Source organism: Lottia gigantea (assembly GCF_000327385.1).
Source record: "Lottia gigantea unplaced genomic scaffold LOTGIsca_86, whole genome shotgun sequence".
NCBI classification, from domain to species: Eukaryota; Metazoa; Mollusca; class Gastropoda; family Lottiidae; genus Lottia; species Lottia gigantea.
In genome coordinates, this window is record NW_008710834.1 from 716,897 (window position 1) to 742,475 (window position 25,579).

Genomic DNA, 25,579 nt, shown 5'->3' on the forward strand with positions numbered 1-25,579 from the left:
ATGTGTTTTATAAATGAACCAATAAATAAAAAAATATAGAAGAAAATAACAAGGCCGTAGCGCAATCGAAATTGAAATAAGCCAAATGGCCCCATCTGAAGTTTGGTTGTTTCAGTTGTGAGACATCCGCCTCATTTGCCTCCAGTACGATACAGCCTCGAAATTGACTCAAAGCATGAACAAAATCACCAAAGTGCCACTCCCACACTGAACTGTGGAGCTGGCAAATCGTTATCTCGTCCATAAATCTGACACATTTTAAATTCGCAAGGACTTTCTCTCCAGTTATACCGGACTCCTACCACATGTCGTTCATAACAACTCAGTGTCGCTATTGTTACAGTGGTATCACTGTGTTCTGTGATAAAGGTGCTGACCCAAGAATCGTGAGGTCCACATGTGGTTGTCGAATTTCTTGAACAACAAACCTACAGGAAGGGAAAAGACGCTTTTATAAACCACATCTAATTTCTGAGGAAGTTAAATTGTGAATCATATGAATGGTTTCCGGGCCCAGCGGCGGTGTAGCATTCGCACCCTAGAAAAATTGGGGTAACATCTGTGACTCTGGGCAGCTTACGCCTATGGCACTTCTGCAATGAGAATTATTTTCCACTCTGAAAGTTGTTTCGCTTAAAACAGTCTGCTCCCTATTTGTACCCCCGGTTTCTGGAGTCAGTCCCGTAACTGGCCGGACCCGCACATTGTGTAACCGCACTAATATTTTCTACTGTATCAATAATCCCGAACCGTATACAACATATTAACCTCTATTTGCAACATAATTCTTATAGATTTATATTCAATTTCAATTCCAGTAAAGATTGCACAATACACCAAATAAAACGTATTGTTAGCTTGCGGTTGCGTGAGTGTTATTTATTACCCACCCTATACTATGCGCCATCTCAAACCGAGGTACATTCATACTTACATCAAAATAAAACGCACCGACTCTAACATCTAAAACTGTTTTTCCATGATCATACTCTATAGTAAGTTCGTCGAAACGTTTACTGTACTTGTACGAGGTTGGAAATGGACCCTGGTAATAAATTCCTTTCACGCCATAAGCTACAGCTAAACTAGCAAGTCCTAGTCGTTCTGCTACATCTTGTTTATATTTTGGATGGAGACTGAAAATCCAAACAATCATCAAGATCAATAAATTTGAGCAACCATGACAGTGAAATAGATTCAAAATTCAAAAATTGGTGGATCATTACTTCTGAAGGATGAGTTGAGGGGAACCTTTTGGCGATTGTAGTGCGACAGATTGGGAATGGGGCTAATCTGAACCCCTACAATACACTCAGCCCACGTCCTTAGCTATGGATACAAAAACACAAGGCCCTTGATGGTTGGGGGAGACGTTGAAGACGTTACATATAAATGAAATGAAATGAAAGGAGTTTTACGTCCTACTCTTCTGATTACATATAAAGATTGCAACTCTCTTTCAAAGGATCAACAAATGATTTACATTGCACTGCTGTAAACTGTAGTCTCCTATATTCATATGTTTTAAAAATAGATTATAATGCAATTTGAAAATATTACTGCTAACTCACCGGTGACTGGTAGGGGTGAACTCTGGCAGGTCAAAAGTAATAGCTAAAAAGGTATTTGGAAGAGTTGGATTGGGTAAATATCCAACCTTAGCTGTTTGACTCCATCGTAAGTCAGGCACTGGACCAATTACATTATAATTATGGAAATTGGGCCCGATCTGTAAAACATTAAATTTCGAGATCAATTAGAAATAAGATTCTTTTCTAAACAAGAAAGAAAAATTGGGTTCATATGTTATTTTCGATTTTCAGATGCATCGTAAAGTGAGGTCAGTTGACATTGGCATAATTCCAGTACATGTAGCGCTAGTAGTCGCTGACAACATATACCATCATGTACCGAAGTTTCAGTTGCTAACCATACATGTACAGAGGGAACATGATCATGATTTTTTTCTCGAATAAGTTCAGGACGGGTATTGCTTTTACGTACGTACCTGAACTATACCAAATGGAAATGTGTTGCTAGTTTCACTAAGAGAAAAATGATGACTCAGAGTTCTCCAATCATTAATCAATGTTTGTAGATGACATCCATATTTGTTTGCTTCTTCGATGTCACTTTCACCTTATAATGAAATAACTACATGTGTCAAAAATTTGATATATAGACCATAATATTAGGAAAGAGTCAATCTTTTGTTGTCGGCTCTTCCTATCATTGCGAAGCAGAATTCACCAAGCGTTGGATTGTTCACCCACCAACAGGGAACTTGAGCTGGGTATCTTTCATAAAGACTGGTCTATTTCACCCAAAATGGACTGACTCTTTAAAGCCTTTGACGTGGAACCAGAAATTGTTTACTTTTTCAAGGAACATCCAATGGTATAGATTGGTTTTACTAGCCACTTCCGGTTGGATCAATTGGTGATTGGTTTCTAACATTGTCGAAATTATGACTGTGAAATATATTATTCAAAGATATTCGAAAAGATGGTGTAACTTCATAAAATGTAGACTGAAATGCAAGACTCCATCCCCCATCCTTCTCGGCCTACAAATCATCAACATCCAAACAAAGCACAACGTCAGTCTTCCGTCTTGCTGATCAGATTCTTACATAGAAAGATTACATCGTGTTCTGCTTTCATTTCATGAGTCCAGCGCAATATACATATTTTTGTTGCATAATACTTTGTGCCTTTAATGAAATGTAACTTAAGTTGTACCTTGAAACCAAATAGCACCATATATTGTCATGGTTAGTAGAGGGTTGATCATAGAATTATATGCACCAGAGGTGTCATTTCGTGTCCTGAACAGCAAAGAAATACATAAGTTAGAAAAGATTCCTTTGAACATGGCATTTGAGAGCAAAGTATGATCGAAGATGTATCAAATGAGTTGTGCAATGTTATTGGCCTAAGAGGACCCGCGCCATAGCGATCACCAGGTGCGTATGGTTGCGTATATGAATAGCTGTCATAAGTTTCCAACGCAACTCTCATGCAACTGAGTTGTGAGATGCGTTTAGTACTCGTGACCACTTTCATTATTCGCAACCATACGCAACTTGTTATCGCTATGGCGTTATGCCGTTACACTATATATATAATAATGGATAATAATGGATGCGTCTGATATTAAGTAAAATATCTTACGGTTTTCCACATCTGGTAACAGAGGAAGAAGATATCCAAGATTGTATAGAAGTATCATTATCATCTGAATCGGTTTCAATCAGTCCAATAGGATAGTTATGATGTCTGCTGATATATTCCCCATATAGATAGCATACCGCAGAGAAATTAGACACCAAGTCTGAAACATAGAAATCTTTCAGAAATATATGTTCATAATATAGAAATGACTTTGCTGATAAATTAGACAGCAATAACAAAGTTGTACATATGGTTTGCATATATCTAATGGTGTTATGTATATAAATAACTTAAAGAGCTATCGTATGTTGCAGAAAGAGAATCACAAGCACAGTCTCATTGTGAGCAGGATCTGGCTATTCGACAGCACACTTTAGACTCCATCAATAAGTCTGCAGTTGGCATTGAAACCGAATGGATAATATTGGACTAGATGACCGATACTTTGTGAATATGCCACGTTCATTTGAAAATGTAATTATGTTTACTGCAGTGAAGGTCGACTTAAAAAATTCCACGGACTTAAGATACCATATATGAAATGTATCACCTTCGGTAGGAATACTCCATGGTGTATGAAGAGTCTGCAGATCAATTAGTGAAGCATCTGATTCTTCATATAGAACATGTAATATTCTGATTTTGTTGTACGCCATCGCTGATGATATTTCATTGTCGCTGTCATTCACCTAAACATAATAAGTAGAGGATTAAAACAAATCGATTGCGTATCATATGGGGGAAAATGAACCAAAGTAACTAACTTTGTTTTGCATAACACTTCGTATTTGCTTAAATAGTGGTCAGTAGTGGTCAATCATTTTGTATCGCGAGACAATCAAACAGAATCAAAAAGATCTTGGAACTGGACACAGTTTCTGCCATTGCCCGTTTAAATCGATTTCTTGGAGCTTGAAGCCAAGAGGTCTGTAGCACTAACAAAGACCGTTGCTCACAGTGAATATAAATTCTTGAAGTTTTGTTTTAAATGGATAAAACATACATACTCTGGACATACTGAATCCCATGTTAGCTGCTCCAGAACATATCCACACATCACCAAACAAAACATCATGTAGTGTTATATTCCCTTCAGCTTTGGTTGACACTGTAATGTTGAACGGACCTTCATCAGTCATAGGATTCAGCTTCAACTTCCACATCCCGTTAACAGATATCGTGGTGACTGTACCATTGATACCATCAATATCAGCTGAAATGGTTTGGAAATCTTTATCTGTATAACCCCAGATCACAGCTCTTTGAGGACCTCTCTGTAGTACCATATGGTCTCCATAGGATTTGGCGAATCGTAGAGCACCATCACAGGCTGGAATGATGAAAGATTGAGTAGAGTTAAGTTGTTCTTCTGTGGATCCATCTTATGAAATTATAGATCTAATTGTTTATCTTTTCATATGTTGTATTGCTGTCAGTGATGTGTTGTCAACCATGATCTGACGAAAGTGTTAGGCAACTCAAATTCTAGCTGAATAAAATATTCAACCAAGTCTTGATTTGTATCACTAGTCCGCTTTGTTGAGTCGGTTGATTGGCATGCCTTGATATATAAGATCATGTGTAAACTGGCGCTACAATCAAATTCGCATGTACCACATCATCTTCTGTAAAAGGCTAAACACTGTACAAATCAGTTCATTACCCCTCTGCTTTGGTGGTTTTTCAGGGCAATTAGTATAGTATGTGAAAGAAGTGGCATATTGTACGATTAATTTGGTAATTTTGGATCAACAAGTTGACAAATACAAATATTGAAATAACAAGAAATAGTATTATTGCCTTACTTGTAGAAAAAAGAACAAGAAAGAAAAGTCCTGTAATCCACAACATGCCTGTTCTCAGTAGAAATTACAAGGTCAATATACAATTTTAATCTAGCCCGAGGTTCAAGACAAAAGATAAGAATATTTACGACCAGGAGAAAATGATAGGACCAATATGACTGAATATTCACCATAATGTAGGTGTAGCACCCTTTTTTGTACTGTTCACAGTAGGGGTACCGGTATAATACTTGCCCTTTATGAAATATAATTCTAGCAAATTTAAATGTAGACATTTATGTGCCAATGACAGGTTTAAGTTTTAATATTACTAATGCTGAGTTACTTCCCTTAGTCTACAACAAAGGTAATATCTAAATTACATTTTTGAGGTTCATTTTAAAACCGTGTATAACTAATTATACTTGGGACCATCGTGTACAAGAAGTGTTTTAATACCTTTTTTGTCAACATGAATCTTTAATCATACAATGATACATTTTTTCTAGATATTATTGCTGCTCTAATGTGCATCAAATAGAATAAAGAAGTATAATGGACACATAGATCGAGTCATTAAGTCTGATTTTTCCAGTCTTTAATTATTTAGACAAGTGCCAAATATAGCAAAAATTAGACTTTTTGAGTAGGTATAGACAATTCTAATACGACTATATTACTCAAAAGGTTGAAATGAGCTTTAGGACTAGGGCAAGCAATTCCCTAAAGAATGAAAACAGATATATTACAATAGTAATGAGGGCAATTAATCCTTAGAAACCAATTGCATCTTACTGGGTGATCAATTAATTATCATGCTGTGATAGCAGCACCTGCATCTAATATCAACTCCAGTGACCATACTATAGTTTTGATTGGATTAACCAGGTGTGGGCTGAAAGTCACCAATGTTTTGTGAGGTTCTGTAGTACAGTCGATTAGATCGTTGGTTCTTTACATGTCGCCATTTGCTTGTAACGTTGAACAATTAATGATGGTTGCGGGTTCTAATCACGGCCGATATGTGAAAGTCCGATAACCTTGAATAAGTCATCTTCACTCATAATTCCAGTTGACCCAGCTTAAATGGGTATAAGGATAATCCGGGAAAGACTAATGTCAAAAGATTTGGCCAAGGCCCCGCTGGTAGAAAGGATCGAAGTGGACCGAAGTTGTTAGACCTATCCTTCTCAAATATAGGCTTTTCTATATATAGTGGTTTCTTTCCCTTCTCTATCTTTTCATCGTTACATTGTAACTATTATAAATATTAGTATGCGTTATTACAGCATTTATACTATTGATAAAGCCTGGTTTAAAATTAGTTAATATTACATCTGAACTTGTGTTATTGAAAGATTTAGATAAACTAATTGAATAACGACCACCCATGGGAAATATTAATTATTAGCTAATTCCCCATCCTTTGATCGACCGCGTTCTGTTCGGCACGCTTCCACCGTCTTACAATATAACATATGGTGGCCAATTTGTCTCCTAATATATTCATCAATTATTGTGCCGTTACAAGATGGACAATGGTCACTTCTATTGTCCAGTCTGGTCAGCTGTATTGTCCAGTTAGACATAACAAACATTGTAGAGCCTTCAACGATGACCCTTAAATAACGGTCAGTAGTGGTCAATCGTTTTGTGTCGTGAGAGAATTGTCCACTATTCATATCGGTTTATGTCAAACAATTTATATTATATTTTCTTTAATTGCGGTTTGTGGTCAACTGTCTTTTATCCAGGTCGATTTTGGTCAGTTTTCTTTCATCTCGGTCAACGGTCATCAAATATTGATGGGCTAAGTACCGTTAAGTATAAATATAAATATACTTCAAAAATAGATTATTCTTTTTTAATGTTCCGAAATCGCTCTTATTGAAAACGATAATGTGTTAATCCCCTTTATATCTGCCTAGTTAAACTTGTAATGGGCCATTCACTGGATACAATTCATAAGTGTTCTTTAACTTCAGAACTCATTTTTTTCTCACGGAACCTGACGAATCCATCTGTCACCAGACGTTTTAACAAAAATCAGTGGCAGAAGTTTGTTCCACTGAATAACATAGATTTACAGTTGGTGAGCTCTATTGAGTGAATACTTGTAGGTGGACAATGAAAGTAATGTTAAAGTGACAATGGTTGGTAATAGGCTAATGCTCCTGCAACATATACAAATCACGGATCATTCTAAAGCTTTCTCTCTCGTAATCTTTTAGTCAAAATCCTTATTTAAAATAATTCAAATACATTGTTTTTGATTAAAATAGAATGGATTATTAAATGAATTTTTAAAGCAAATTATGACCAACTTAGCAAATACAGATGAACATTTTCTTTATGGTAGAAAAGTAGTGGAAAATGTATTTAAAATTTCTGCTACATATATTATTGTAAATTTGATCGAGCCCCTTCTTTCAACTCATTTTATATTATGGGGCTTGATATTTATTTTAATGAAAACTTGGATCAATTCGACTTTCACGATTTGTGTTGATTTTCTTGACGTATTCTAGAGAATTGAAAGTGTGAGAGTAACTACAGTTTGTATTCGATAGTGACGAATCTTAGCATGCTAATTCATTTGGCTCAGATCCCTTTTTCTCTACCTCTTAACTAAGCTTAATGTTACGTCACATTTGTCTTGTGAGCGCGATAAAAATTCTGTTCTGAGAGATTTTGATGAAACTAACCACGTCTATGTACTTAAGGAAGTTAAGTTATTAGAACGACCTGTTTCATGAATTTTGCTCACGTAAATAAATATTTATCCAGAATTTCAACATTAATAGCAACGTAAAAATGTGCCCATGTTAGGTAATATGTTTACCGCAACGTGAAAGAACCTGGAAATTACACAATGGTCACTTCAAGTGCCAGATTGATTGTCCAGTTAGTGGACATTATGTCATCATTATGGAGATGTCAGCATACATAAGAAGGCTCGTTATGACCGTTGGTCAACAAGGTTTTAAACATGGTTGCATTGTTTAATTCATAATGACCCGGTCAGCTATCTGATTATAAGGCACGATTTTGAAAGCAAGTCAACTCCCTCAAGCAGACCACGGGGAGCACTTCCCTCGAAGGTCTGTCCTTCAACACCTGCATGCTCAAATCACTGGCAAGAATATCTTAAACCCATTAGCATTGAAAGGTACATGTTGATCTTTTGTCAGTCTCCTACTAGTTAGTCAATAGAGGATTATTGAAGAAAGAAAAGGAGACACCGTGATATCGTTTTCTTTAAGATTTCTTTAAGAAATGTTATATAAAGTGTATTGATGTGTAGACAACAATATTACACCAACGATACTCTCTAATTTAAGATTGATTGAACATCTGACGTGTCAACTCTTGTTAAACACCGAAGAGGTACCTTATTTAATGTCCATCACTTCACAAACTTGGTAGAAGTTGTATGACTAGGTCAGATAGAATATACAAAGTTCATCTAAATCAAATCGAAATTAAAGATGGGTTCCCTTATTTTCATTTATGAAAATGCCAATACTTATATGAGTAGAAAGTAGGTGTGTTCTAATGACTTCGAAAAATACCAGTTTGTCTATAGTTAATTCATAATTGTCTAAATTAGAAGAGAATTACCAGTAGAATTCCAATGAGTTACCGATCAAGATCCAGACTGTACATACATGGACATTTATGATTGGTTAAAACTCTTAATTATATGCAATAAGTACATAATGACATGATTAAGAATACATGATAATCCAATAGAAACACCAATTAATCAAATAGTTTGCTTAATTCGGCACCAAAAAATAAGGAAATCTATCTTTAAAAACAATGGAACAATTTAACATCAAACCCTTTTCACCTAATTGGGCAATGATTGCTGAGAGCAAAGTTTCTCGTCTCATACAGCCAGACATCCCATTCCAATAAGTCTGTGCTATAAACCAAATTGTACGTATGTCGAAACGCCATTCAGTGTGCAAGGATGGTGTGAGGGGGGGGGGGGACGTATTTGTTTAAAACTGTTACGGAAACCTTAACAAAGAACACTGTTACACAGAGATAGCTGATTCTCCCTCGGACTAATCAACCCTCCGACCGCCTATCAAAGAGGTTTGTGTCCTGTGGTAGTTCTTATAGCCGAACATACCACGACCCTCTAGCGGGTGAACTCACATTAAAAAAAAATTCAGACTTGTACATACATAAAACAATCGTATTTAGATTAAAAAAAAGGTTAAAAGGGGGCAATTTATAGCGGAATTGCTTAATGTTTCGACTAAAACTTCTTGCTATTTGTGCTTTATTTCTATGTCGATTAAATGCGTCTAGCTCACTGGAGTTAGAATATCTCGTCCTATGCGTCCTTCTATAAAAGACTCTAGAGTATTCTAGTTATATGAGATGGAGATAATAAAAGAGACGTTGGTTTCTTCTTTAATGTAATTAAAATATCATTGCTTAACTTCTTGTCATCTGGTTATTGCCCTCTGTCTTCTTGAAACCAAAACATTAGCCGTGAAAGGAGAGCCACTGTTTGTATATTGGTTGGGACAAACGTTGGCCTTACTTCATCCAGCGAATGCTATCAAAGAACAATATAATATATTATGTACCATTGGTCGCTTAATGAAAACCCAGAGCACTTCATCAAAGTTTTTCTTTAACAACGAATGTCTGTGCCTTAAGGAAATTGCTAAACCAATTCAAATCATAATAATCTTATTAAAATGATTATTTGGTTCTTGTTTATTTAACGTCGTACGACGATCGGCCATTGTTGTGCCATAACGATGGACGTACGGTCGACGCCAGGGTTGCCCAATAACGCCTCGTGTTTCTAACCAATACAAATGGTCAATTCATGTTATGTCGCTACATTTCAAGTGTTTATTCTTTCTCAAGTTCAGATTAATTTAACAAGATAATTAAAATTCGGAGATTTAATTTAAACCGTATCGATGATAAATTAAGGGATATTTGTGACATGCTTGGACAAAGAAAATGTACCTAAACATCTTCCAATTACTAATTGAAAACAAACACATAGTCCAACAGGTTCGTTTCCCTTTCATTTCCTCAGAAAACTTTTGTCAATAGTCATCGAAGTGTTGCATATACTAAAGATTATTTTACTTATATTGAAAGGGAAATAACTGTGTGATTATTTGAGGTGGAAGAACAATTGGACCTACAATTGCTGAAAATGAAATAAATGAGTTTTACGTCCTACTTTTCTGTACATTGGGCTTATGAAGACGGGGCAAAGAACGCAAGAGCGTCTCATTTCAGTAATGATACAGAAATATAATGGTGATCTTGGCATGGGTCAAGATCAAACTTAACATAAAGCAAGACCAATGCAGACGATCAACATAGTTGGGAATTGGATTACCTTTCCCCACAGTCACTCCACAAAACGCTTCGAGTCGATCATCGATGCTTTGCTAGAGCGAAATCCTAACGATTGAACGAACGCGCTAAATGAATTTCATCATGTTCTTTCCGATTAGGGCATATATCAAAAAAACTCATACCAATTTATTCCCGTATTGCGCATTCGGTAAATGTTAAGACTGAACTTTTCCATTCGGTGAGAAAATATTCTAAGCCATTGTTGATTTGTCCCTTTTCATTAAAGAACACTTTGACATATGAAAGCAAGCAATATAATGATATTGTACTTATTAGAAATGTCATAGACCTATGTCAGCTATCATACAGACTATAAATGCCATTAAATCTTTTAACAAAATATAACCAAATCTTCAAAGTATACACCTGGATTAGTTCCCTTAGCTCAAGTCCTTGACAATAATAGGTGGAATTAAGAATATACCCAAATATTTTCGCAGATGTTACCAATCGCGAGTATGACACGTTTTGTTTGTACCTTATTATTTTACCGTTATACAAAATAACCATATTCTATTGAATAAGACAGCTTTTATTTTTTTGACACATGAATAGAACGATTCTTTTAAGCACTTAGCGAAGAGTTGATGGTCATCAGTGGTCATTACTAGTGGTCATCTTGTACCTGACACCAACACTACTGACCACTGGAGCGGAGTTTGATTTTCAAACTGTTAAAATTCATCCAAGGATGTAATTGTCAATTGAATATCGTTTGTTAAAAATAATCATTGCTAGATAATACCACAATTATAAACACATTGTCAATCTGAAAAAAAGTGTAAACTTTGGTATTATCTGTGTTCAGATACCAGATAACGACCTCAAACATTTAAAAAGTTTAAAATTTGACATGTGTTTTGTTCGAAGGTGTAATTATAATGTTGACAACTTTAGAAGCTGTGAATCGATAATTGTCCGTTTAATATCGCCAATTGTTTGACTGATTGCCTATAACGTTTATGACACTGTGAATATCCTACCCTAGCACCTTGTGATAATCGTCGTCATTATTTCACCTTATCTACCTTACTTGTTATTTAAATACCATTTCGAGTATATAATTGTATTTATCACACTACGATTATAGAATCCTGTGATATGTCATGTTAAAGGTGTGGTATATAATTGTTCAATTTATTACAAAAATATATGGGTTTTTTTGTAGTTTGGTATTAAGTGTTATTGTACATGTAGGTACCTTCTTAGTTTAACCATATTTTATTGTAAAATATTACAGCGGGATTGAGACAATTATATACAATAAAACACTAAGATATATGGATATACTACTTCTGCATTTATTACATACTACGTTGCTTATTAACACTGTATAATCTGTTATCCCCGTTATTTTAAGTCCACTGGTAGGCTATATTAGATTCAAGAAGCATGCTGAAGACAAGACAATTTATAATTCCTTAACAATAGACAGGCTTATGTTGGGAAATTATCTTTTTAATTTCGTTTACAAAACACACTACGTTTCTATATATTAAAAACGAAATCATTTAACAACTTATGAAAAATCCCATAGAAATTGAGAATTTGGGGGGCATGGGAAAATGTTGACGTCCAGCCAACCAACTGTTGTTTATAAGTAAAATAACAGTTATATTTGAATATTCTTTTATATCTACCAGGCAGCTGGCCTATAGAAATTGTTACGTTTTATTTTTTTGAACAAGTCTAGTAGATATAAAGCGATTGTTCACGTTGTTTAAGATGAGAATATAATTCGTTCAAGGTTTGATGGTTATATTATACATCGCACTAGGCGTTACTTATCAGTCACATACCAACATGAATTCATAATAACATCAAAAAAATTGTATGTATTTGTTGAAACACGTTGACACTCGAAGTAAGTCGCCCACCTTACGACACCTGTATGGAAATGTGTTAGCTAAACAGTGATGGCTTTATTCATAAGTTGGGTAACTGCTGGTGGTGAACGACAACACTGGTGGGAATTTTTTCTCTGAATTCTACCTCAACATTTTCTCACGGATTTATAAGCTGTTACTTTTTTTTTCTTAATTTATGCACTTAATAATATACAACAGAATTAAAGGAACATGGAATTCTAAGGAATATTAATTAAACACAAAAAGGAACACACTCACACACCTATACGCTCGTTGCATGCCCGCCACAGGTTGTTTCATTGGGCAACACTGTAACCTAAGGCATTAAGCAGTTTCAAGATTCGTTTAGCGTATATGTAAGAAGCGTATGCTATGCAGACTCAGCCTATGCAGGCAGATGAAGATTTGACATGATCTGTCATGTCATCGCGTGATCCAGAATAGCTGGCTTCACTCCCCACAATACTTATCGTATACTTGTCAAATTAGGCTTGGATACCTAGATCTAAGAAATTAAGAGAGACCTTGTGGATGACAACATCTTTTTCTATCTATGAGTTTACAATGAATATATACCATTACAATGAATATATACCAAAGAAACATTACTAGCGATATGGACTATTGAAAGGGGTGTCTAGTTGACAATCTCAGTTGCAGACTGGCATCTTACGCTCTCAAAGGGTCATAATGTTCTGCCTAGCCATAAGCACCCCAGGGTACTCATTTCATAGGAGCCTAAATTCGATACCGTGTAGTCGACTTAAAGCTTAAACCTTATAGGTTATAGTAGACGAATGGAAATAAGAATGGCGATTACCTGAGACATGACTGATAGATTCGTTCTGGACTGCGTGCATGTAGTCAGGGTAATTTGTAGCTGCAGAACATGGTTCGCTCGGGGTATTAAACGTTTGCAAATGATTATGACAGAACACCTGTACATGGATTCTCACGTCATAGACTATCGATTATGAAATTACGTGTATAATAATATAATTACTCAACAATAGCCTGGTTTTCTACCATATCTAACCATCCCCTCCCTTAATTCTTAACTTTAACAAGACATAATTAAGTCTATGGGGATTATACATTGTAATAAATGCACGTCTGTGCACCTGTAAGCATTAAACCCGAAGCCTGTCATGCCATATTCTATTTAGTACGGACCAAACAAAAGACCTTCAGCTGATGTAGGAAGTATACGAGTAAGTGCAGTTAATTAACTGTTTGGTTGAACACCATAAAGCAATTACTGATTATAAAAGGTCAATGAAAAAACTGGAAATTTAGTGCAAGAATAAAACCAGTCATACAAAACACAGCCGAGCAATAAAGTCTTTAGTATTGAAATACAATATGATAAATATATATTTAGATGGTAGATAATAGGTCAAATATAAAACATACCACTATCAACAATGCATGATATATGAGCTCCGGACATTGAAATAAGTGACAGTGTATATCAAATATGAAACTGGCAGATGGTTTTGAAACATTTTCCCACCAGTCTCAAAAACTTGAGGAATGTAGCTAATATCCAGGTGAGGTTTGAAACACCAATGTCCAGGCCGGCACGTGTCATAAACGTTCGAGTGTAGATTCGAGTCATGTGTGGTCTTAAGAAAAATTTGTTCCAGTGCCCGTACTGGAATTCCTGAAAGATCTGCTTCTATTTCAAAATAGATAATATACAAGTAAATGCGCTTAGCTGTATAACAAAAATTTCGAGCTCCTTTGGCCGCCTTTACCAAACGAATTGAATTTGAATTAACTTCTCTTGATGAACCATGGCATCCATAAGTTAGGTTCTTCTATATTAATCAAAAGGCACATCTAGTGTGTTACTGTATCTTTCAATCTGAAAACCGTTTCGAAATACAAATTGTCATGGTCTGCCCTATTATTAGCTCGCGATGCATAGCTATCTTGCCTTTACCTGTCGTGGGAAAGTGTGCGTGAAGAGACCCGAAACGGGGGATTAATTGTCCCGACCATCTGCTTGTAGTGTGCAGGTATTCAAAATAACGACTTTAGGTGGCTCACTTCACCTCTTAACAATACCTTCTATCTACTGATTTCAACAAATAGATCGAAATTCCTTTCTCCCTTACTCCGATTCTTACTATTATCAACAATACCCCTTTTATAAGTTACTCTATATACCCCCTTTTTTCTATCGCATTGAAGTTATTAGATGTATAGAAAAGGCGTGACATTTCAATAAATTATCATAACTGTAAATGCTATTAATGCACATCAGACTCTATTGAGAACTTCAAATTTCCTCCTTCAAAAACTTCCTTCCGAGTTAGTCCATGATATTACTAACAACGTCCTTCCAAACCTTCAGACCATTTCCTCCCAGTCAAGAAGACCACTTCCAAACCAGTGCCGATCACTTCCACATCGTCGATCCAATCCGCTTCCCCCTCCATATGATCTCTCCCCAAGGTAGTGTACTCTGAACATTGCATCGTCAAACCTCAATAGTGCCACTATGTACCACCACAGATACCGAGATTCATTCTTATCCAGACACAACTTTCAATGCTACCCGGAAACATATCGGGAATGTGATCATCAATTAGAATAAGCTATACAACTTAACAACCGCGATCAGAGGGTAACAAACTTACTGACACAATCCCAGAAACAACCGAATCACCTCCTGTCCCATCTGAACCAGAATACCAAAGACAACCTTACATACCCTCCAATCCATTGCACTACTAACGAAGCCAATATATTGGAACCGTGTGAAGAAGAATGTGTCTTGTTGATGATGTCTGCTGATTCCAGAGACAACAAACCATATTAACATAGATCGGTTAATTCAAATTGTGGCATTTGATAAGAATTTATCAGCTCCGCGCTGACATATAATTTCCAGAAAAAAAAATTAAAGCATGCAAACTTGAAAAATTATGCCTCAAGATAACTTTTTAAGAGTAGATTTCAGGTGCAGATCAGAAGCTAAAGGTAGCCAAGACAGCAAGCTAATATACGTTTTGACAAATATCTGAAAAATAGTGCTTTCCTATAATATTAAGATCAAATTTCATTTCTATTCAAGGAAAAGGTTATAAAGGATCATAATCAAACAATCTGTTTTCTTGAAGAGTTCATTAATCTTCTCTCAAAAAAGTTTTATTAGTTTTTTGACCATCTGTGATTTTCTCTTGAAGAAAACCGAAATGATGTTAAGCAAGTTGAATAATAAAATGTGGTAGAAGTAGGTTACATCCCACTACAAGAACTATCATCTCATATATCACTGATATTTACTATTAATACTGACTTTTAACATCCATTACAAAACTTCTACATCCATTTTATATCTTTGATCACTGGTCAAATCACCGATTTAATTGACCAATTCGTTTGACCATTGTTATTTGATCATGTAATTTAAAAAGGCAATAAATCGCAATGAACTTCTAGAATGGACACCATTCAAGAATTTTGAAAAGTTTAGACTATAAGATAATGATTTCAAAAGACTAGTTGCTTTTGGCTTGATAGATTTTAATGACCGTACTTAATCATATAAAAATCTGGAGAATGGAAATTGAAAGTGTTTGATGAGATCGCTACCTCCCACTCTGATCCTACAATACCCACATAGATGGTCTTTTTATCTCTTAGATCAGATCTTGATCCGCCCATAATCCCTTACTAATTGTCATTTAGGGGTCAGTGTTTAATTTTATTTCTATCAATAAAGGGCAGACCGTGGCACAATACCTGTGAGATTTGAGGGCCGCTACCTTTGATGAGCCCACTTGAAAGCTAATCACCGCAGGGTATGTACCTTCACCTTAGAGATGAACATCAAATTGTTGTCCGAAACATTCTTACACCCTCTACCTACCACATACAGTAGCCCAACCATTCAATCCATTGGCGATGTGTTATTTTCACAAGCAAGGTAAAGGGGTATCATCCTTAGGATGCGGTAGCGATCCGCCTACCTTAAATGACTTGTAAAGGGGTTTTCAAAACTATTAATCTGTGTCGGTGACATTGCTCGCTTTCATTCAGTCTGTGGATCTTGCAATTCCACTGAAGTTGGTGTTCCATGACGTCGAATACGGTAATAGTAGGAACCAGAGACAGCAAGCCGAAGAAAGGTCCGATTTTTCAAGCAGAGCAGCTTCAACTTCTACTTTTTCAACTTTCGAGTCATCTTTAATAGTTTTAGTACACAGGGTCTAGGTTTATTGTCCCATTCGAACGACGCGATGCTAGCACCCAGATCTGCATGCTTAGAGGCCAATACCACTTCAATAAATCATTTTAGCAGAATTGTTACGCGAATGGTTCAAACTGGTTCTTTTTGAGATGGTTGCCAGTTTTCGGACTACACAAGAAAATAATGTCGGTATTTTGAAAAGCATCAAAGATAAGTATTAGGGTTGAAGATAAGCAAACATAATAAATTGAACATAGATAGTAATAAAACGGACATACAATTCTATGTTATCTTGCTGTAGGCCATGTTTGGTCAAGACGAGACGTCGCTGACCACAACAACAATAAAAATGTAGCCATTTATTCAAATGACCAATAATGAGATTCTCTCTGGAGGCTTAAACGAGATAATATACGTGTTAAGCCTGCTGTGTCGGCAAGCTTTTAAACATTTAATACTTTTTCTATGGTTTTGTAATTACTCTCGTAGCCTGATGTGGAAGGAGGGTTTTTTGAAAACTAATTGTGGTAGTACCTTTCTTGATGAAATGAGGCCTTTTAACGGAGCGTTATAGCATTAAATATATTAGTATGTTATACCACTTTTTATTATGAAATACTTACTGACTTATGATTGATATACTTCCTCATGTGATAAATTCATTAGCTGCTATCAATTTTTCACCAAAATGTTGTTTTTGGATTTCGGGTTTCGTTTTGCGGCTCGGATCGTTAGTAGCCTGGTTTATAATTTATTTTTCCTATGTTTTGACTAATCAATATTTGCATTCTTAATCTACAAAATCCAACCTGTACAACGTCGGGTGTCATTTTGGGAATGGTTTTATTTTCATTTTCCACTTTCTTCTTTTGATGGATATCCGTATACCTAATGTTCTTAATTTCACATTAATTAGCTAGATCGTGCTAGAACTTTAAAAAAAATTGATATATGGTTACGGGCGAAAATGTAATTTTCATGCGGTGATTCTTATCTTGTAAGACATTGCTTATGAACTCGATTATAAATTATAGATTATAGTGAGTACACCTTTGTTATTATTGAAGAGTCAAACATTGGACACAATCGGTTAATCTTCAACACTTAACTGTGAAGATTAGCTGCGGTGTTTTTTAAGATAATTTTATCTACATGGTTTAAATGTAAGGTGTAACTGTAAGGAGCCGGTGACCTTTGATCAGTTTTTTACAGAGAAAATTAGAATATCAGTATCCTAGGGTGTTGGATAATTGAGACTATCGAGATCTTATCTACAGATTGGTCTCAATCGGGGAAAAATTGGTGCGAAAAAACCATTGCCTTAAGATAATGGTCGTTATTTTACTTCAAAATTACTACGCTGTTTGACTGAAGTGATTTTTCACCTTTTTGTTTCTGTCTTACTAAGAAATTTTCATTGAGTTTTTTAAAAGAGTGGAATCTTGTCTTGTGTGCATACACATTATTGCTGCCTGTCATGATATTTTCATGTACAGAAAATAACAATGCAGAACATTTGTAAAGGCATCTATAAGCTATCTGAACCTTTTCCGTCAGAGGTTTAAAGTTTCTATTATTTATAAACACTATCCACAGTGTACAAAGAAAACAAATCCTCTTAGAATCTTTTTTAATTATACTGTTATTGGAAGTCATATTTTGAAAAAAGTAGTGACTGAAAAGACCCCTTAAAAACCCCACATATCAGCAACGACACATTTACAAGGGCATAGACGCACAGAGTGGCAGTGCAAATGGACGCATCTAAAGCGCCTGAAAGCTAAAATCAGCTATGCCTTAAAATATCACCATACAGATTGGTCCTTCATTAAGAAACCATCTTCAGTAAACATCAAATTAAAAGTTTGCTTAATACAAGTTTGACTGTACACACGTTCTGAATTGTTTATGGTTGTATTGCTCGGTCATCCATTCTATGGCGTATAGACACAAATTCTCTTCGTTATTCTTAAAAAACTCTCTATCGAAAACAATTACATCGATGCATATTTAAGTTTCTTAGATCTCTTTCCTTCTGTATTTACCAATATTTCAGGCGTTTAAACCCAATATAAATATTTTCCAGCCATGAAAATAAGCAAATATACTCTTTTCATTTTAAGTAACGTAGTGGAAAATTCCAATGGAGCTTTGTCACCTTCCTTTTCTTGTCCATTCCTTCATTTACCTGACCATTCTTTTGATGATTGCCGCCGAGGTCACAGGGATGACCTTTCTGGATTTATTGCCTTTTTGAATTACATGATCAAATAACAATGGTCAAACGAATTGGTCAATTAAATCGGTGATTTGACCAGTGATCAAAGATATAAAATGGATGTAGAAGTTTTGTAATGGATGTTAAAAGTCAGTATTAATAGTAAATATCAGTGATATATGAGATGATAGTTCTTGTAGTGGGATGTAACCTACTTCTACCACATTTTATTATTCAACTTGCTTAACATCATTTCGGTTTTCTTCAAGAGAAATCACAGATGGTCAAAAAACTCATAAAACTTTTTTGAGAGAAGATTAATGAACTCTTCAAGAAAACAGATAGTTTGAATATGATCCTTTTACGCCTATTCCGTTGAGTAGATATGCGATATTTCTTGACGCTGAAGCAGGTTGGTTGTATTGGGATATTGTATAAAGGCCACAACTCGCTCTGTGTTAGGGGGAGGTTTATCAGAACCACAATAGCAAAATGACCAAAAATTATCTGGAGTTATGGAGTTCGGTTCGAGTCAAGAGTGGTCCTGCGCTTTCGGATTTTGGGGTGCAAATCAAATGGGCAAACTCCGAAAAAGCACGTCTATTCGATCCGAAGACAGTTAAAGATGAGTTCTATATATATACGAATATAAAGTAGAGGTGTTCTAATGACTTGGGAAAATACCAGTTTGTCTCACATGTCCATAATTATTTGATAATTAGCTAAATTAGAAGAGAATTACCAACACAGTGACCGAACAAGATCATAATGATATTATTAAAGAACACATGAGTCATTAGAAACACCAATTAATCAAATAGTTTGCTTAATTTGACTAAAAAATAAGGAAACCCTTCTTTAACCTAGGCCCCCTGTAATACGGGGTTGTTCGTAAATAATGAAATAATAGGAGCAAATTGCATAATGCTCTGTCCTGGTAAAATTTCCGACATTGTACACTTCCCTTGTCTTCAATATTCTTCTAAGGATCATAGAAGTAGGATGTACCCAGTATCATTTATGGTAAGCCGCCAGAACAACTATAAATGGCGACAGTCTCTCTCTTTCGTTGATATTTTGACTTTGAGTCTTTATTGTACTCTAACAATTTTCCTAACAAAGGTCCGTTCTGAAGGTAGTAATTTTATCAAATTAGAGAGTTTCATGTATAAAAATGAAAATAAGAAATTGTGGATTATCGAAATCTGAGCAATATGACATTCTCTTTGGGATTCTCTATCCAACAATTTCGTATTTTTTTTTCAAGAAATGGGTTTTACATGATATGCTGTAATTGGTACAAATACTACCTTTAGAACGTAACTTTGGTAAAGAATTATCTTGATTTCAATGTACACTAAAAGATCAGAAAAAAGATACGAAATTCTCATCTAACTTTTATGAGATTGACTCTCTGTAGTCTGTGGTTGAGGTAGCCAAAATACTAGCTAACTCGATATTAAAAGTTTTCGATATCGCTCTGAGAAAAAGAGAAGGAAGCAGCTTCCAAACAAATCACTATTTGCTACCACATTGAGCTATTGTTTTGTTTATTAAAGGCAACAATTATCTTTAAATGTCGTGTGGCTTCAGTGTTTAAAAGAGACCTAAAATGAAACTGTAATTATATGTTTCTCAAATTATACACGCGATTTTTTGTGAAAATTAACAAAATATTCACAAAGCTATCAGATTAAAACGACAATAATTTATAAAAATTGGAAATAATTTTGTTACCCCACCTACTGTGCCATGTGAACTAAAGCAGATTTTTCTGAAAAGCTTTTAAATCATTTAGAAGTCTTCCTGTTGTTCAGCCAGATTGTCATTTACAGATGATAGAACGAATCAAATTCACAAAACATCAATGTAAAGTCAACTATCTCGTTTAGCAATCGGTAATTTTGTATTTAATGCGTTCTACCCCCATGCCTACCCACGTTCCCCGTCCATCACGTGTGAAGTACTTATTGTGTTGTCCCATCGCTGATCTGCTCAAAAATTTCAACTCGGATGGTATTCTGTTATAGAGGCACGTTTCGACTGCCGGCACCCATTCATCTAATTTCTTATGCATGTCAAATTTTTGGCATGTTGTGCGTGCCAGGCGTTACCTAATGCAAAACTTTGGGTCTAAGCCCATTGCTTTGTCTGAAATGACGTTAAAAGTTAAAGTGGGCGATAATCAACAATGAATTCATTGATGTCATATGATAATTGTTTCATGTTGTACCGCTCAAGCAGGTAAAACGTAACCCATTTCACATTCACGAGGTCAACAAAAGCACAGTGACACCGAAATCCCATCTACATTAGCTTTTAGATTTGATTGACTTTGAATGGAATTCAAACAATTCCTTTTACTTCGGTCAATTGAAAAGTTTCATATCGCTAGTATTAACTGATCTGTGGATTAGACTGTAATATGATACAGGTTAAACTGTTGGCACGGGTTTTTAAATGCTTTATTCTGTATTTAAAGCGCTGTAATCAAGCATATTGGTTACCTGGTCACAATCCAAGGGATAAGAATATCTGTTTTTTTAATGTTTATCTGACCGCTTACTAAATCCCCTATTATCTGTTCTAATCCTAACCTGTAAATCATGTCTTTTCTAACATATGATCATATCAGCATGAGAACAGATTTCTACCATATTATTTACAAATTTATTGAAAAGATACGGTGTCAAAAGGTCTCCCTGCAGCATTGATCATTTTAGAAAACCCCAAAAATACAAATTGTTGGTTGGTCACGCAAGATATTCGAAAGATTTTTACCAGTTATATAAGTAATATTTAATTTGAATTATTATGGTTTTTTTAGGGGGGGGGGGGGTGAATTTTGTATAAAGTTACTCGAAAAATTCAAATAACGGACAACAGGTTATCAAACTTGATTGTCAAACTCGATTAACACAATTTCATTGTATTCATACTACATCTTAGGAACTATTCCCGACTATAACTGATAATGCCAAATACATTTTTATATTTTTTATATTTTAAGAATGAAAATGACAATGTGAGTATTATTTGGGACCAGTTTTGACAGATTTAATTTATAAGTTTTGAGAAATCTATTGTATTACTGTGCTCATCACCTTAGTGTGAGCTTCATTTTACATTGCGCATATTTGTGTTGAACATTCAAAGAACTATACGCCGGATGACAGTAACTTGCGTCACAGCAACTTGCGAATTGAATGAGCATATGTCGTAAAAACTGGTTATGTTATGGTTACTTTTTTTATAATAGACACTTGAAGATATCTTCTTTAAAAAGTGAAACACTTCAGTTGCATGTTAAATGTTTTTGTTCGATTTTAACCACCATTATTTTGCAAACTTCAAATGAATTTCGAGATTTATTAATAACGAATTAGTGAAGTGTGAGACAAAGCCCGATACAACTTCCCGTGGATCGTTCTCTTTTATGTACATAAACTGCTGTGAAACAACCATAAGGGTATGTACACATCATTCAAAAAGGTTAAAAGCAACATTAAAGAGAACATACGTTTAAACAGCTGAAACCACAACGTTTACGATGCACCCAAGTTCCAGAGAACAACACGACCCGTATTTATGATAAATCATTCGTCCGTTTGCTAGCTTTTCGTCAACGTTCTGGTCGCGTGTGATAATTTCAATATGAATTTTTTAAACATTAATTATAATGATATTTTTCCAGAAATATGTAACTCGGTAATAAAAGAGATAAAGTAATGGCGGCACTGCTATTTGTGGATCTTGTTTCATGAGACAGAAAAATTGATCACCGAAGTTTGCATACATGCTGCTGTTAAAACATCCCGAAATAAATTATAATATACGTCTATAGGCACATTATTTCTTATATTTCTTTACTCCTCTAGATATATGTTATAAAAATCCTTGGATTATTTATCAAAGCAAGTCTAAGAATCGCAAAAATGAACTTTGCAGTACCTCTTTAAATTAGTTTTCTCTTTATTTTCAACAGAGGTAATTTCTTTTCTTTGATTTGTCCGTTGTACTTATACAGTTTTAATTTAAAACTACGAATATAGAAACTGATTCTGATTCAATGGGGTAATAGAAGTATTTTTATTACGACAGCGATTTAAGCGCACTCTTTAACGATTTTTACAAAGAAGCACTTATTTGTCAGAAGGTAGGTATCGGAACAATACAAAAGCTTCTGCATAAATTCGTGTCCAGATGCTGGTCATATCATAATAGCACTGTAAATTATTGGTACTTAAATATAGCATATTACTATCAGCTGCTTGTTTAGTGCCTTTGTTTAGTTCGGACACCAATGATCAGTTTTAAACCAATGGTACCATCACAGAGGTTACCATATGATATTGATTCCAATGGTACATCACCTGCAGATCACTGCCATATTTTAATAATAGGCTTAGGAAATGGTACATCGCACTTACAAATTAATTGTAGGTTTTTTCTAAAAACCTTATGTAATATGAAGCTTCGTCCCTCATCTTAAGACCACATTATTTAAAGGGTGGGCAATTTGAAAACCACATTTCTCTGTTTGTAATGTGAAAGCAATTTAGAAAAAAGAAAATCATTGTAAAATATACTCAATCGGCATCAAATTAAGCCGTGAAAGACGAAGTACTTAGACTGACAGTAGCATAGGGGAGGACCATCCTCTGGAATAAAACCCCAGAGATAATCGACGACGGGGACAAAATGGCGTCACCGCAATTATATTAATCAGAAAGGTAGATTGAAGACTGACAGTTCTTTAACTATAAGTCCTAATGTTTTAAAATTGATAATAGCCCATTTCCCGCTGGTGATACTAGTTTCTGGTATGAATTTCAATATTAGGGCACACCCAGTAGCTACGGTAAAAAATCTGCCGGCTAACAAATATCATCAATGCAATAACACCACACTCCATTACTTGCTCTTCCGAACATTCAAATCTGGTTACGGGCCTTAAATGGCCAGCTATTTGAATGGGACGTAGGAACAGAGTAAGCAAACACATTGAACAAAGGTACAAAGAAACACTGAGAAAAAGGCTGAGAGAAAACTTATTTGGTAATAGGACAAAGTTTGTAACACGTGAATCTAATATGATCAAGAGTGTTTATAAAAATAGCAATTCTATTATTGTGGAAACGACAAATTCTTTACTGCTTTGTTCTTGTGAGTCGCGTCACGGAAATAGAAACCTTTTTTTCTTTAAAATGAATGAGGGATTTTTATTTTTAATCCATGACCACAAATTTCTGTACACAATGAAATCGGAAATAGGTGAAACCGCAGCTGCCAAAAATGTTACAAAATTCTACTCCTGTATATAAACCATTCTAATGCATAATCTCACATACGTCTGGCGGGGGAGGATAAGGGATGGTCGATGGTACACATGGGCATACAGTTTTCACCTGTCCTATTAAAGCTGTAACACCTTTGTGGAAGAAGTCGTTCAGCTTACATCCTATGAATCAAATTTTTAATCTCTAAAAAAATCACACATAATGATGAAGAAAAAAATGGTAGAATTTCATTCATAGGAAATAATGAATGAAAAGCGTATAGCTACGAGAATCTGAAAATATAACCATATACCACCTGACGATTAAATTCATTAAGATACTTGAAACGCTTAAGAGGGCTAAGATGGTGTTATCTATCAAATCTTTAAACGACACTTCACAGAATTTTAAAGTGGCTACGTCAAGAATTCCGATTAAGTCTAAATGGTTTTATACATTATATAACTTCCAAATATGCATTACAATGTAAGATGGATCAATCACATTCAGCGACTTATATCAGGTCGAGATAATATCTTCGGATTTTTCAACCCGGCTCCCCCTGTCAGTGATGCAGGTAAGAGAGGCTGACATGGAAAAAGCGTCCAGTCGTTCGGATGGGACAATAAACTGAGGTCCCTTGTGATACACGTGATGCACGTATAGATACCTGGACAGTTGGAAATCGAAAAAGAGCGGGCTGATAGAGCTGTCCTGGCAAAATTTCCCTCATTGCACCCTGTATAGCGTTGTCCGTCTTCAATAGCCCACATGGTGCAGAAAAATAGGACGTTAAACCCCATTCATTTAAGTTTCAATTACAAACGCACACAACATTACAAGAAAATATAACAGTTAAAAACATTTAGTTAGAAGGAAGTTATTGTCGACGTACGCTTGGATCGGGCACGAAGACACTCACGTCTTTGGATGATAAAAATTGTGCGTCTTAAGTTGTGCTAAAATTGTGTAGATTAATACAAATTGAATTCAAGAATTTTTTATGTCCACTACAAACAGCGGGACATTCTCTTTACCTTTAAGAAAAATGAATCATTGCGTTAGAATTTGTAATATATGATTAGACGTTTGAGGGGGGTCTAAGGTAACATCCGTCAGCTGGTAGATAGGACATTCGGGCAAGGTGTACGATGATAGTACAAATTCTTCTCTCGCTTTACTTGTCAATGCTCTCACATTTTATCAATGAAGTTCTTGAATAAGGCGTAATTATCGTCAGGTTCCCACGAATTGGAAAAAGCCCCATTCATCTTTTTAAATGATAGTGGTGGGCTACAAAGCGAAACCTTACACCCTATCTTTTACATTGTAACTTTACATATACCTTTTTCGTCAATAAAACATATCTTACATCTGTCCCTGTTTGTTATGTTCATTATATAAAAAAAGGTGAAAGCAGGGACCGAATTTCTTCAAACGGACGTAATTCGGTTAAGGGTCACGCTAAGACTCCCTACATCTGCCTTTAATCTATTTTGTCAAATTTTCTCAAATATCCGGATGTTGCAATCGACTTTTCCGCCATTTTAAACGTTAATATTAATACGGACACCTGCGTATTTAACACGTCACATCTGATGCACTTTTGAATCATGGTCAAATTTAGGCATTTAAATTGAAGACAAAAAT

At 35.3% G+C, this 25,579-nt stretch overlaps 1 protein-coding gene across 1 annotated transcript; it reads right to left on the reverse strand.

Moving 5' to 3' along the window:
- Nucleotides 1–185: 185 nt before the first annotated feature.
- Nucleotides 186–24,702, reverse strand: LOTGIDRAFT_169504 (hypothetical protein; the record flags this gene model as incomplete). The annotated part of the gene is made up of 9 exons (XM_009067791.1): nt 186–428; nt 935–1,136; nt 1,572–1,729; nt 2,009–2,139; nt 2,742–2,827; nt 3,174–3,333; nt 3,724–3,862; nt 4,181–4,503; nt 24,600–24,702. The coding sequence occupies 9 exons, from the start codon at nt 24,700–24,702 to the stop codon at nt 186–188; spliced, it is 1,545 nt and encodes a 514-aa protein (XP_009066039.1).
- Nucleotides 24,703–25,579: the final 877 nt, after the last annotated feature.